The sequence below is a fragment of the Crinia signifera genome, chromosome 19 (assembly GCF_055691185.1).
Source record: "Crinia signifera chromosome 19, ASM5569118v1, whole genome shotgun sequence".
Lineage (NCBI taxonomy): Eukaryota > Metazoa > Chordata > Amphibia > Anura > Myobatrachidae > Crinia > Crinia signifera.
Genome location: NC_139226.1, coordinates 53,152,541 through 53,167,259, shown reverse-complemented (window position 1 = coordinate 53,167,259; position 14,719 = coordinate 53,152,541). Strand labels below are relative to the sequence as shown.

Genomic DNA, 14,719 nt, shown 5'->3' with positions numbered 1-14,719 from the left:
TTCTCTCACCCTATTACATTTCACCCTTTATCTTTGTTCACTAATGGGGCCTACACACATAGAGATTTTGCTGAGTGATCTGAGCGATGCTAGATCACTCAGCACACTCAGCAACATCGCTCAGCACACAGCGATGTGTCAGCGCTGTGTGCTGAGCGATCTGTCAAGGCCAGTGTTCTCTGACCCTGACCGATTAATATCTAGGGATAATGATAATGATCCGTGCATCGCTATAGCTATGGCCCCTACACACGGAGCGATGTAGCAGCATTTTCTAAGCAATCTAGTGAGATCACTTAGACCAGTGGTTCCCAACCTTTTTTCTCTCCCGTACCCCTTGATTAAGCATTTTTATTGAAGAGTACCTCCTCTCAATTTGAAATATAGACTATACCTATGAGTGGAGAGGAAGTGAGCGGTATGCCTATCCTTATGCATATCCTTATATTAAGGAGTAGCGGACAGGAATCGTGCCCTTCCATGTCTGGCCGCTGTTTCCGTATTGTCTCCAGGGTTCCCACTTACACCTGTAGGATTAATGCCGCTGCTTCCTCCACCTGTGTCAGTGCAGGGCAGATGATCGCTGATGTCTGAGGGCAGCATGGGAAGCCCTCAGGCAAAAGCACCAGGAGACACTGATGATGCTGATGACGCTGAAGACAAAACCGTAAGTGACACAACATGGTTCTTCTCCATGGCAATGGGTCTTCTTCTGCCATCGAAATACTTTTTATCATCTTCCGCCATTACCAATATTATTTTCAAGTACCCCCAACTGGTCTGCAGAGTACCCCCAGGGGTACTTGTACCCCAGGTTGGGAACCACTGACTTAGACAATACCCCTAAAACAAAACATATGTAGGCCCCATTTATCATGTCACCTAGCCCACATTACACTGTTACATTTTTATGGGGAAAAAAGGAAGATACAGATACATTTACATTGAATCATCATCACCATTTCCCAGCACATTACCAAGTATAATATCTCTTACTAACTGCTTTGGGGCTCATCTACATTTGGATAGAAGTAATTTTAAAAGATTCCTCTCAGTTGTAGCAGTACACACCCACGCTTCTAGGTGCCACGTTCACAATCTCTTTTCCCAATCTCTCCATGGGCCAGAGGCACTATAAGCTTCAAAAGTGATAAAATGGAGAGTGATAAACAGTCAGCCAATCAGCTCCTACCTGCCATGTCACAGACTGTGTTTGAAAACTGTCAGGCTGAGCTGATTGGTTGGTTGATTATCACTCTCCATTTTATCACTTTTGAAGCTCAGTGTATCTGGCCCCATATATGGAGTTAGACTCGCCCTTTGGGTGGAGCATGACACGCCCCCTCAATGGGGGATCTGTGTTAAATTCTACTACCAACTATAATCTCCCTGAAACTAGTTTTCAAAAGTAAGCCAGTATGATTTACAGCCCTCCTGAACGACAGTTGCAGACATTTTTTATTCTAAGCTTGAAATTGGTCTTTATGTACACTTTTAAGTCAGGCACAAAAAGTACCTTTCATTGTTTGGACTTGAGAATCTCATAAAATATAACCAGTTTCCTATTCAATTTCAGGGACAGATCAAAGGCCACATAACAAACACTGATACGTTTGGCAAAATGATTATACAAGCAATTTGTCATAGTTACATAGCAGCAGAGAGAAAAACATAAAAAGAATAGGAACAATCAGAGTTCCATCAATTTGATTATCTTGAAAAGCTCCAGGAATTGTGGAACAGATATTCAGTAACCAGGGCAGCAAACTTTCCTGTTCATTACCCATGGCGGATTTTAGCTATAGGCTGCAGGACTGCAACCCCACAAAGTAGAATCCATCACTGTAGTGAAGCCAGATGTATTCCATGAGACTGCACTGGCTTCACTGTTACTGGCAGTGACCTGTTATTGGAAGTCAGACCTGCCAGTCAACCAAGGGAGGAGTTCCCACCCTCCAGTGCTGCCTCTTTGGCTTCTATGGGCTGCATCCGAAGCAGCCCATAGAACCTGTACCGAGGCCTATACTGCCCATGCACCGGTGATGTGGCTTCTTTACCCATGACCATTCCCCTTTTCCGAATTTGTACCGATATCTACCTTTCAGATGTTGGAGGGTATCTTATGCTGTATTTTAGTATGATTAAGTGGCTACAGTATTTGTAATTTACTGTGGTATAAGACAAGGTATATTTGGCCCTATCTTAGTTGTACCATCATAAAAGGCAGTATTTAATGAAGTTGATTCGCCATGTTCTATGGCGAATGTGTGCTATTTTCATGCTCTAAGGCAGGCATGTCCAACCTGCGGCCCTCCAGATGTGCTGAAACTACACATCCCAGCATGCATTGCCATCTTTCTAGCATTCCCTAATAGAAAAATTGTGGCAAGGCATGCTGGGATGTGTAGTTTTAGCACATCTGGAGGGCCGCAGGTTGGACATGCCTGCTCTAAGGTGAATCTTTTTACTGAAAAAGTGAATCAACCTATTCAACGGCGAACAGTGAATGACGGACAATTCACCGTCTGATAGTCTCCACAATTCGCTGTGGTTTTTCAATGTGATTCGCATGAGTGTATTCAATGAGCAGATGGCGAATTGCTTTCTAAGTGATTTTCGCCGTGTGTCACCAAGTAGCAATCGCCATCTTTTTATGCTGAACTGGAATGTGAACTTTTAAAATAAAGGTTTTTTTTTTTTTACATTTGGTGTCAACAAATTCAGGAATTTTATTATGTGAAGGGTCATGCTATTTTTATTCATGTGCTTACATCACATGAATATATATTTAATTAAAAAAATATATATATTTTTTCACACATAACCAGCCCGCAGGGGGCCAAGAGCAGAGAGACGCTCATTAGATATTCATATATTCACTGCTCCTGATCATTACATATGCACGATCGAAAGCATCCCGGGGAGCAGCTTGTGCTGCCTGGGTACCGGGGAGCCCTCCTCCCCCCCCACATACATTCTGGGGCAGGCAGAGAGACTTCCATCTCCCTGCCTGCCACCGTGCCCCGGCTGGTTAAGAATCGCCGTCAGGGGCAGTAAGCCCCTGCGGCATTGAATACTGTGACAGCGAGGGCTGGCAGCGAAGGCTCCAACCCTCCAGAACACGGCGACTGTGCAGCGAATCCTAAACAGGATTCGCTGCACATGCCGATAAATGTCATTGAATACTGCCCAAAGAATTTATACAACTACAATTTACAGGTAGGAGTCATTTCTTTTTTTATGTGTCATGTTTATTATTTGATTTATTTAAAATGTTTTGAGCCTGTTTTTTTAATCCTTTTATGTACTTTGCAAAGTTAATTTTATTACCTCTGTATTTTGTCCAGCACTTTTATAAATCTGAAATACTGTACTGTACAGTTGAAAAACAATTGGAAGTAAAAATATATGATATACTGCATACTAGGATAACATTGAAAATTAACCATGGTCCCTCCTTACTGGTGGGGCAGCATAGCCAGGGATGGCGAACATCTGTCCTGTGGGCCGTATAAGGCCAGTTTAATCATTAGGGCTGGCCCCATCAAGGCAACCACAGATGGGACTCAAAATTCAGCATACCAATTTTAAAACAATTATTATTAAACTAGCTGACCCGCCCGGCGTTGCCCGGGAAAACCTTGGGGTTTATTTATTTCCAAAATTGCTGAAAAATGTCATCTTACAGTATGCTGTGCCAAAGACCTAAGATTGTAATTTGTTATAGATTCCACCATAATGTTAGAATGTGTTTGCATTGATACTCAATGATGGCAATGAAATCAGGTGTGGTGTTGTTGTTTGAAACACAACGCTCCTGAGTTGATAACTTGTATGTGTTGATGAATTCCACATCCACTCCTGAGATTTAGCACCTATGACATACCTTCCAACATCTGAGGGTCAGAAATTGGTACAAAATCAGAAAGGGATGTGGCCACACCTCCATTTCTATACTTTCAATGGTACAGTTTCTAGGGTGTGTAATTACAGACGCGGAGTGCATGGGTACCGGGGTGGGCATTACTTACCGTGCCATAATTAATTAAAAATTCACCGCTCCCTGCCACTGCCGCTCCCCTCACCGATCCTGCCTGCAACAGTCTCTGAGGTCTGGAGATCTGTAAAGCACATGCACCGGGCATCTCTACCAAACAGTGGGATAGCCACTGAGTGTGGGAGCAGGCCCGCAGGCCTGGCAACACGACATCATGACGCGATGCACGCTAACCGCACCACTGTAATGCACCACTGGGAGTGCAATGGGACAAATTCTTCCCTACACCCACCGGGCCAATACACCGATCCAGACATCGCAATAATAAATGGGTGCATTGATAAGGTTTGGAGTGTAATAAGTTGAAGAATAAGACTGAGGTAAAGATTTGCCATGTTAAAGTGTACAATTTACTCGATAAATTGTGAAAAAATATATACGTGTAAATAGAAGTACAATTAAAAAATGACAGTAGGATTATAAAATAAGTTCTGATTCAAACTGATAATTGTTTGGATGGGGGTGGGTTTCGAAACAAATCTATAGGTGGGGGTATGGATATTGTGGGCATAATTGGTGTTTGGTACACCTACAGGGGGGTCCTCAATTGATGGGATTTTCAGTACAGTGTCATGGTCACAGTGTCACCATAGCAGGATTCCCAATTGGGGTCCAGGTGGTCTCTTAGGGACCCTTTACAATCCCGTAGGTCTCTCCTCCTTGAGCCTACGATCTCCCTTAATGATAGTCAATCACTGAGGGAGACCGTAGGCTCCAGGAGAAGAGACCAACGGGATTGTAAAGGGACCCCTAAAAGACCACCTGAACCCCAATTGGAAATACCCCTATGGTGACACTGAAGTGAAATTTTCTCATCAACTGGGGACCCCCTGTGGGTGTATAAAACACTAATTATGCCCACACTATCCATACCCCCTCCACCTATAGATTTGTTTCGCAACCCACCCCATCCAAACAATTATCAGTTTAAATCATAATTTATTTTTTAATTCTACTTTTATTTCTTGATTGTACTTCTATGTACACATATTTATTTCACGATTTATTGAGTAAATTGTACACTATAACGTGACAAATCTTCATCTCAGTCTTATTCTTCAACTTCTTACACTCATAACTTTAAACAAATACATGAAGCGCTCATGCCCATCGACCAAACATTATCTATGAACCAAAAGAGTCTGGGAAACCCTTAAGGCAGAGCAGTGCCTAACATCCAACTGACTAACAGGGTGAGTGCAGTGTACCCACTTTGTATTGATCAACGGGTGCATTGGCCAGGACAAAGATTTCTCAGTGCAACTGGCCGGGGTGCGCAGAGATGGATATGGGGAAAAAAGAAAAGCTGGTACATTAGGTACAGTTTTTATTAGCCGGTACAGACTGTTAAGTAAATGGCAAATTATTTTTTTATGTGTTTGTGTGTGTTACTGTTTTTGTGTGTGTGTTATAGTGTATGTGGATGTGTGTGTTGTGTTGTATGTATCTGTCCAATGCGTAAGTGTGTGAGGTGTGCTATGTATATACAGTATGTGTATGTGTGTGTTGTGCATTTGTGTATCTGTGCAGTGTTTAAGTATGTGTTTTGTGTGTTGTACTGTTTTTTGGGTGTGTGTGTGTGTGTATCTGCCTATATACACTGTGTGTTGTGCTGTTAGAGGTATGTTATGTGTGTGTGTGTTGTGTGTATCTGCCCAATGTGTAAGTGTGTAAGGTGTGCTACGTAAAAATGTGTGTGTAGTGTGCTGTGTGTATCTGTGCAATGTTTGTGTGTGTTCTTTGTATTGTACTGTTTTTGGGTGCGTGTTGTAGTGAATGTGGGTGTGTGTTGTACCATGAGTGGTGTGTTATGTGTGTGTGTTGTTATGTGTATCTGCTGAATGTGAGGTGCGCTACATATATATGTGCGTGTAGTGTGCTGTGCGTATCCTGACAATGCTTAAGTGTGTGTTCTGTGTGTTTCTGTATCTGCACAATGTTTAAGTGTGTGTGTTCTGTGTGTTTGTTGTACTGTTTTTGGGTGTGTGTTGTAGCGTATATGGTTTTGTGTTGTACTGCATGTGGTGTGTTTTGTGTGTGTTTTGTTGTGTGTGTCTGTCCAATGTGTAAGTGTGTGAGGTGCGCTACCTATATATATGTGTGTTGTGTGCATATGTGGTGTATTGTGTGTGTGTGTGTGTGTGCGTGTACAATATGTACGTGTGTGTGTGTGTGTGTGTGATGTGTGGTCTATGTATATCCTCAGTTATTCCTAATTGTTTAAACCCTTCACCATAATGTTAGACTGTGTCATTCATGCTCAATTACAGCAATGATATCAGGTGTGGAGTTGTACCTTCGACAACGGTTTCCCCAATCGTCAATCTTTTTCCCCAGATCATCAATGAAGGCAAATTTAAACTTGGTGTTTTTGTAAATTTCTAAGTGAAATTTCCCAAAAACGGCTTCGAGGTGCACACCACCAGGTCCAGAGGTACCTTGTTGCCAAATTGCCACGGTGTGCCCGCAATGCAACGGACACGCACACACACACGCACACACACACGCACACAGACTCTTCAACTTATTATATAGATATATAAGATAGAGCAAAGCATAGACATAGTTCTAGAGCTCAGGTGTCTACTTATAGTTACGGTATACTGGATGGGATGCACTAAGATTCGCTGCCCCACCACCGCACATTGCCGGCTGATGCATAGATACGATACTTATTGCAAAGAACAGCTCTTGTGTTAAGAGCTGCCCTTTGCATTGTGCCAGCAATGTGGCAGTGGGTCCCCGGCGGCTCCCCGGCGGCTCCCCCTCCCTTACCTGGCTGATGCTGCTGCTGCAGGGTGGGTTCTGCTTCACTGGTCCGGGCAGTACAGCAGTGTGCTGCCCAGACTCTGGTGAGGGGGTTTGCGTGCGTCATTGTGGGGTGACGGAGGTTGGTGCGGGGTGGTGTGGGTCGCTATAAGAAGCCCATAGGCTTCTATGGGGTATTGCCAACTTTTTCTGGCAATACCCCCCGCAGCGAAAACCTGGCGAGTGCGTGTTCTCCTGCATATCAAAATCGGGTAAAAACCCAATAACGTTTTTTTTAACCACATTTTTCGCTTAGTGCATCCCGCCCACGGAGTTCCTCCACCACCACAGCCCTGCACAGTAATTCCAACAGAAAAGCCTGTCCCAGTAGCTTCCTTTTCCAGCACATTATGGCCCTCATTCTGGTTGACCCACAAAGCTGATGTGCGGGTCATCTAAACACTGTGAGGGTAATCTAAACACCGGCCGCCACCTGCACGAATGCCTGCCCATCCTTGCACGCCGAGGGGCAAAATCATTCGATGGTCACCGACCATCTAATAAATTTGCAAGTGCTCGCAGACCTAAGACGCCTCTTTGGTGTCTTAGATTTGCGGGTCCCAGTTCGGGAAGCGGGCTGACATTCGCTGAAATCAGCTGCACCCCCCCCTCCCCGCACCCACGTTACCAGCGCATTACCATGGGGAATGGCCAGCGTATGCATGGGGACACCTATGAAATGCTTGGCGCTACCATGGACGCTAACCCTCACAACCCCCCCCCCCCCCCCCCTCTGCCCGCACTGCTAGGTGCGATCAGGCTGGCAAATAAGCAATTTACCACATAAATGCTAATGCACATACGCAGTCACTGAACATCGCTTCCCTGTGCGAAGGCACAAGGAAGTGAACAAACTAGAATGAGGGCCTATATGTGATGTCATGCCGTCAGCCCGCTGAAGTGAAGAAGGGCCACTAAGAAAAGGACGCTCTATGGATGCTGAAGACAGGATGAGAGAGGGAGGGAGGGACACAGAGGAGGGGAAGCTGCTGGAGGGACATAGGGCATAGAGCTGCTGGAAAGACAGAGACAGATATGTGTATAAGGGGCACTACTGTGAACATTGTTTGTATAAGGGGCACTACTGTGAACATTGTTTGTATAAGGGTCACTACTGTGGGCATTATGTGTCAGAAGTACTATTGTGTAGCGTATCTTGACTAAAGGGCACTACTTAGTGAAAAAGCGACACTACTATGTAGTGGAATATGAATAAGGGGCACTACATGTTGTGTAATTGTGCTACTGTGTGGCATCATTTTAATTGGACCATAAAGTAGGCAAGGGGTACTGTAGTTGAACAATTAAATTACACCTGCACAAATGGCTCACTTTTACCTTTTGCGTTGCTTTCAGCTCAAAAGCCGCCCAGTGTGTATGACCCGGCGATGAGCCATGAGCACTGGGGTAGATGACTTTCCATAGCGTACATACCTATGGAAAGCCGTCCACCCCCATGAAAATCACTTGGACAGGGGGAAAATTGCTGTGTATGCACTGAGCGATTTTCAACCCAGCGATTTTCAGATTTTCAGTATCATGGCTTGGCATACAGGCTGGGAACCCCCCCCCCCCCCCCCAGTGTGTATATACACCTTAAGTGAGATCAAGAATTCCAATCCCAGTGACCATATAAATTAGCACTCAGTGTAGAAACATTTGGAGAACAAAAATAAGCACTAGATTCATTTTGAGAAAATTCAATTAGTCATAATGATACAAAATGCAGTAAGTGTGTAACAATATACTAAGTATATAAGTAGACGTACATATGACACAGCTCATCCCACAGTCACCGTCACACAAGCATCGCTTCCTCTTCGGGCAGTCAAGGTGGCTTGTACAAGCTTTTTGGCAAGTCTGACCTTCGGGATTCTCATTTCTGGAGGGGCAGACATCTGCAACACCTGCTAGAAAACACAATCAAGCAGTTATAATAAATCATGCTGATTGTATGTGATTAAAATAATCATAGAAATCTCTCCATCATTGACTAATCAAAAAGATAATGTTCTCAATATCTAAAATCATTTTTTACTTATTTTTGTATCATACAGTACAGTATGTGTAAACATACTTGCACATACTCCTGAAAGGTAACATAGTAACATAGTAATTACGGCTGAAAAAAGACGTTAGGCCACCAAGTTCAACCCATTTGAGTTATAACTACTGACTTAAATAAGTCATATCTATAGGATTCCCTTAGTGGCCAAAAATTAATCCAGTTTTAATTTAAATACATTAACAGTAGTTGCTGTAACCACCCCCACTGGGTGGGGCCTGTTAGTGATAAAATCATCTCCCAGTTCCCAGTTCCATATGATTCCCAATCCTGTATTTGAACATACTAATCATATCACCTCTCAACCTCCTTTTCTCCAGTAAAAACACATTCAGCCAGGTTAACCTATCTTTGCACTCTAGTGATTCTAGGTACAGAGCCCTTCCCTGTACCTGTTCCAATTCATGTTCCTTTATGTCCTTTTTAAGGTGCAGTGCCCAGAACTGAACACAGTATTCCAAGTGTGGTCTCACCAATACCTTGTAAAGAGGCACTATGGTACTTGTGTATTATCACGGTGCCCACGATATTTAGACGCACGACATATAATCGCATCGCATGCCATACACCCGATGTGATGCGATTTTATATTGTATAAGCCCCCTATAAGATTTTAAATTGTATAAGCACCCTAATGGGGGCTTACAATGTTAAATGCACCCCCAAATGAACGCCAAGTGCAGTGGCGAGTGCAGCGAGCCCGCGAGGGACGGTGGTACGCGTCCTCCGACCTTTTCATACCCCCACTATCCACGTCGGCGTGGAGTTGATTTTATATAGTGTGGCGAGCGCAGCGAACAACCGAGCCCGAAGTGTGGCGAGCGAACGTGCATTACTTCACAGGTATTACGCGTCCCCTCGCAGGGCTCGCTGTGCTTGCCTCGCTGCGCTCGCCACACTATATAAAATCAACTCCACGCCGACGTGGATAGTGGGGGTATGAAAAGGTCGGAGGGCGCGTTACGCCGCCCCTCGCGGGCTCGCTGCGTTCGCCACGCTTCGGGTTGCCGTTCATAGTGGGGGTGCTTTTAACATACTAAGCACCCATCACCGTTTATTAGGTTATAGGGGGCACTTTTAACATTGAAAACCCATTAGGGTGCTTATACAATTTTAAATTGCATACCATTGTATATGCGATACAATGGCCTACAATGCCATACAATTCGATGGTATACAATTTAAAATTGTATAACATCGACTGCCATCTCGTAATATCGCATCGCATACCATCGTATGCCTTATGGTCTGCGATGTGATGGGCGCCGTGCTAGTACACAAGTACCGGCACTATCACATTAGCATCCCTTGAAACCATTTCCCTTTTAATGCATGCCAGTGTCCAGTTTGCTTTTGCTGCTGCACTTGAGCAGTGTGCTAATACACAATTTTTCATCTATGATGACCCCCAAGTCCTTCTCTACAGCAGAATTCCCTGTAATAACTCCATTTAGCCTATAAGTAGCTTGTTCATTTTTGTTCCCATAATGAATTACTTATTTATCAATGTTAAACTGCATTTTCCACCTTTCTGCCCACCTTTCCAGTTTAATGAATTCACTTTGTAGTGTAGTCACATCCTCTCCTGAGTTAATTTCCTTACTCAATTGTTGTCTGCAAATATTGCAATTTTACTCACTATATCACTTCCTATATCATTAATGAATATATTAAACAAGGTGGGTCCCAATATTGAACCTTGCGGGACTCCACTTTGGACCTTACCTCAGCTGGAATGTATGCAATTTACCACCACTCCCTGTCCCTGATTGTGCAACCAGTTTTTAATCCAATTACAAATGTTATCCCCTACCTTATTTTTACATTGTGTTTTTAAATTAAGTGCGATTTTATCCTATACTTTCAAATAGTCTATATGTGAAAATTTATAACATTATTATGACTTATAATAGTTAGAATGAATCCATACCCCCCAGATTTTATAGAATTTATCAATATTTTTCCTTGTGATATAAATCTCTCTCTCGTGCTTAAGGACATCGTTGACCAAGTTAGTCCATTCAGTTATTCTAGGGGCTTTCTTGGCCATCCATGTACGTGCTAAACATACTTTTACCAGTGAACCTAAAATAATAACCAATTGCCTCATATCTACAGACATCACCCCATGTGACCAAACTCCCAGTATCAAGGAGAGAGGATTGATTTCCTGCTGGGGTATCCCAAGACAGCTCATCCTTCCTCCTATCTCCAACCAAAATTTTTGAACCTCATGACATTGCCACAATAAGTGCCAAAAATTACCTCCACTTTGTTTACATTTAGGGCAATGAGCAGTCTTGTTACCTGAAAAAGTACTTATTTTAACTGGAGTTAGGTAGGATCGGTGGATGATATTATATTGAATCTGTTGTACCCTTAACGAGTTGGTAGATATTTTAATATTAACTAAAGCCTTCTTCCACAACTCAGTTGTTAAATCTGGTATATCCACCATCCATTTCCTCATAAGGGATTCTAGTTGGTCCATCTGAGATATGTCTAATATTTGTTTATAGAACTTAGAAGTACACTTTTCTTTACCTGTTTTCTTAATAAAACTTTTTAGTGGATTATCCTGTATCTCCATATGGAATGTTTTAAAATAGTCCTCTAGGGCGCTCTTCATCTGGAGATAGCGGAAAGACATGTTCATACTTGCTCCAAATTCTTCCTGGAGCTGATTAAAGGGTTTTATTTTATTTTGATGCGTAACTTGACCTATAGTTTTAATTCCTAACCGATCCCATTTAACCCTACCTTGCTGTATTTCCACTTTTTCCATAGGGCCCAGTGTAAAGATCGCTGTGTCTGGGTCTAGCCCTTTATAACCCTGATTCTCACTATTCCATTTCCAAATTTTTATGACTTGGTTAAGGATCGGTGGGTGTTTTTTCCGACACTTATTTGTTAGAATGGCCTGTACGGGTGAGCAGCCAGGAATAGCCATCTCCACCATTTTTAGTAACTCCTTCGATTGATCTGACTCCCCAAACCACTCCCTCAGGTGTCCCAATTGGGCAGCAATATAGTACCATTTGAAATCTGGGTAGGCGAGGCCGCCCCGATCTCTCGATCTCTTAAGTATGTCACACCTAATCCTAGGAGTTTTGTTCTTCCAAATAAACGACAATAGTATCCCATTCAGTTTCCTAAAAACCGAATTGGTTATATAGATGGGAGAGTGTTGTAACACATATAATATTTTTGGTAAAACTATCATTTTGATTAAATTAACCCTGCCTATAATATTCAGTGGAAATTTCATCCAGTTTTTACATCTTCGTTTAGTATCCTCTATCAATGGAAAGAGGTTAAGTGTGACATACTCATGGGGGTCAGCAGAGATCATAACACCCAAATATTTAAATCTATCTACTCTGGGAATATAGCTATCTACATTATAAGAATCCTCTATTTCACGTCCCGGAGCACCCACTAAAAGGTGAGATTTATCCTGATTTATTACCAGGCCGGAATATGATCCAAATTCCTGAAGGGAAAAAAGGACCTGAGGAAGGTCTCTCTTATAATCGGACATACCCACCAATAAGTCATCGGCGTATAGCGAGACAAGGCCACCCACCTCCCCCCCATCCCCCCGTGCCGTGCACAGAATATTTCTGAGCTTACACGCAACGGGCTCTATGGCCACAGCAAATAAGGTGGGGGAGAGCGGGCAACCCTGTCTCGTACCCCGATACAGAGGAAATGTGTCAGAGACAAACCCATTGATGGAGACTCTGGCGGTAGGAGATTTATAAATAGAGAAAACTCTGTTTATAAATCGAGGACCAATGCCAAATATTTCCAGAACATTTCTCAAATAAATCCACTCTAGGGAGTCAAAGGCCTTGTTTGTATCGAATGAAGCCAGGGCTATCTCTGTATCTACTAAGTATCCAGTCTGCATATAAGTAAATACCCTGCGTAAATTTATTGCCGTAGACTGGCCCCTCCTAAAGCCGGTCTGGTCCGCATGTATTATTTCATCTATAACTTTATTCAATCTCGTTGCCAAGATTGATGCATATATCTTAGCATCGACTGTCAACAACGATATAGGTCAATACGATTCTGCCCTAAGTGGATCCTTATCTTTTTTAAGTATTACTGTGATAACCGCCTCTGTCATTGACTGGGACAGGGTGGCCTCATTCTCCATTTCCCGATAAAAATATAAAAGCCTCGGGGCCAATATGGTCTCGAATGCCTTATACAGTTCTGCGGGGAGGCCATCAATTCCTGGGGCCCTACCCGCCGAGAGCCCCTTTATTGCAGCCTCAACCTCGTCTAACCTAATCGGGTGTTCCAATAATTTAATGGCCTCTTGGGATAATTTGGGAAGCATAAGATCTTGTAAATATTTTTTACATTCATTATTACCCATATTAAACCTAGTCTTATATATTTCGCTCAGATGGGTCACAAAGACTTCCGCCACTTTAGGGGTTTCCGTGACTATTTCACCGGTATTAGTGGCAATTTTGGGGATTACATTTGATGGTTTATCTGATTTTGCTATATAAGCCATTAATTTACCTGCACGGTCACTATTTAAATAGGTTTTGTGGGCTGTCTTTAGAAGCCTTAACTTTGCCATCTCTTGGAGGTGTACTACCCAGGCTTTTTGGGCTATCAACCATTCCTGTCTACTGGGTTCGGATTTGTTTAGTATAAATTTTTGTTCCAGATTCAACATATCCTGCTCCAATAACAGCTCTGTCTTTTGAATTGAGTCTCTGGCCTGAGCAATTTTTTTGATCATAATTCCCCTTAAAAAGGCTTTGAAGGAATCCCACACTATTATAGGTTTTGTGGAAGTTATATTAATTCCAAAAAAGCCGTCTATATCCATTTTTATATCTTCCAGGTCTCCCAGCCGAGATAGCCACACCGGTTGAAATTTCCAGTACTGGCTACCTCGGCAAGGCTCTGGATCCATCTGTAGTATGAGTGGGGCATGATCCGAAATGCCCCTCGTTTTATAATCAATATCTGAGATCTTATTAAGTAATTCTTTAGAGGAGAACACCAAGTCAATTCTGGAAAAATTATTAAATGTGGGTAAATTGCATGAGAACTGTCGCCTTGCTGGATGCTTTTCTCTCCAAACCTGGTGCCATCCTACTTCATCTGTGAACCCAGCAAGAGTAGAATTCCCAGTCTGACAGCCCCTTCTGGGCCTCCAAATATCCAACCCATAATTCATCACCGAATTGAAATCACCCATACAGAGAAACAAATTATCTGGCCTGGCTGCAATAAATTCCATGGCCGCCCGTACAACATCAAATCGAAATGGAGGAGGTACATAAACCACTAATAGACTCAGCCTTACTGTATTTACTATACACTCCAAAAAAACAAATCTTCCATCCTGATCGATCTGGGCCATTATATGCTCATATACCACCGATTTTTTGATCAGGATGGACACCCCCCGAGAAGATGAGGTAAATGGTGCATGAAATGCTCTAGCTAACCATGGTCGTTTTGCAAAATAAGGTTGAAAATGATATAGAGGTAATTTAGTTTTAAAGTTTGGAAAGATGATTCTTAGTCAAGATTATCACGGATAAACACAGATTACATGGTTTTCCCTTGTAGTTTTTTTTTTTTTCTTCTCCAAGATGCCCCATACGGCCCACCCCCACTAGATAAAAGACTGTTGAGACTTAGAAGGATTATTAAATAACATTAGGACACACTATGTGGATATCCAGGATTCATAGCAACAGAAGGATAAGAACTAGAGCGAAAGTTGTGTTCTAGCGGGGCTGAGACAA

At 42.8% G+C, this 14,719-nt stretch overlaps 1 protein-coding gene across 4 annotated transcripts in view; it reads right to left on the bottom strand.

Annotated features, from left to right (window-relative positions):
* LOC146042541 (beta-2-glycoprotein 1-like) overlaps nucleotides 1-14,719 on the bottom strand; it is a 68,477-nt gene that overhangs the window by 32,531 nt on the left and 21,227 nt on the right. For 3 of the 4 annotated variants that reach the window (XM_083162599.1, XM_083162600.1, XM_083162597.1), the window contains exon 2: nucleotides 8,635-8,772. In XM_083162599.1, the coding sequence (XP_083018725.1) occupies nucleotides 8,635-8,772 (138 nt within the window). Of the gene's footprint in view, nucleotides 1-8,634; nucleotides 8,776-14,719 lie in introns of all 4 variants that reach the window. The other variant, XM_083162598.1, reaches the window with a different exon arrangement.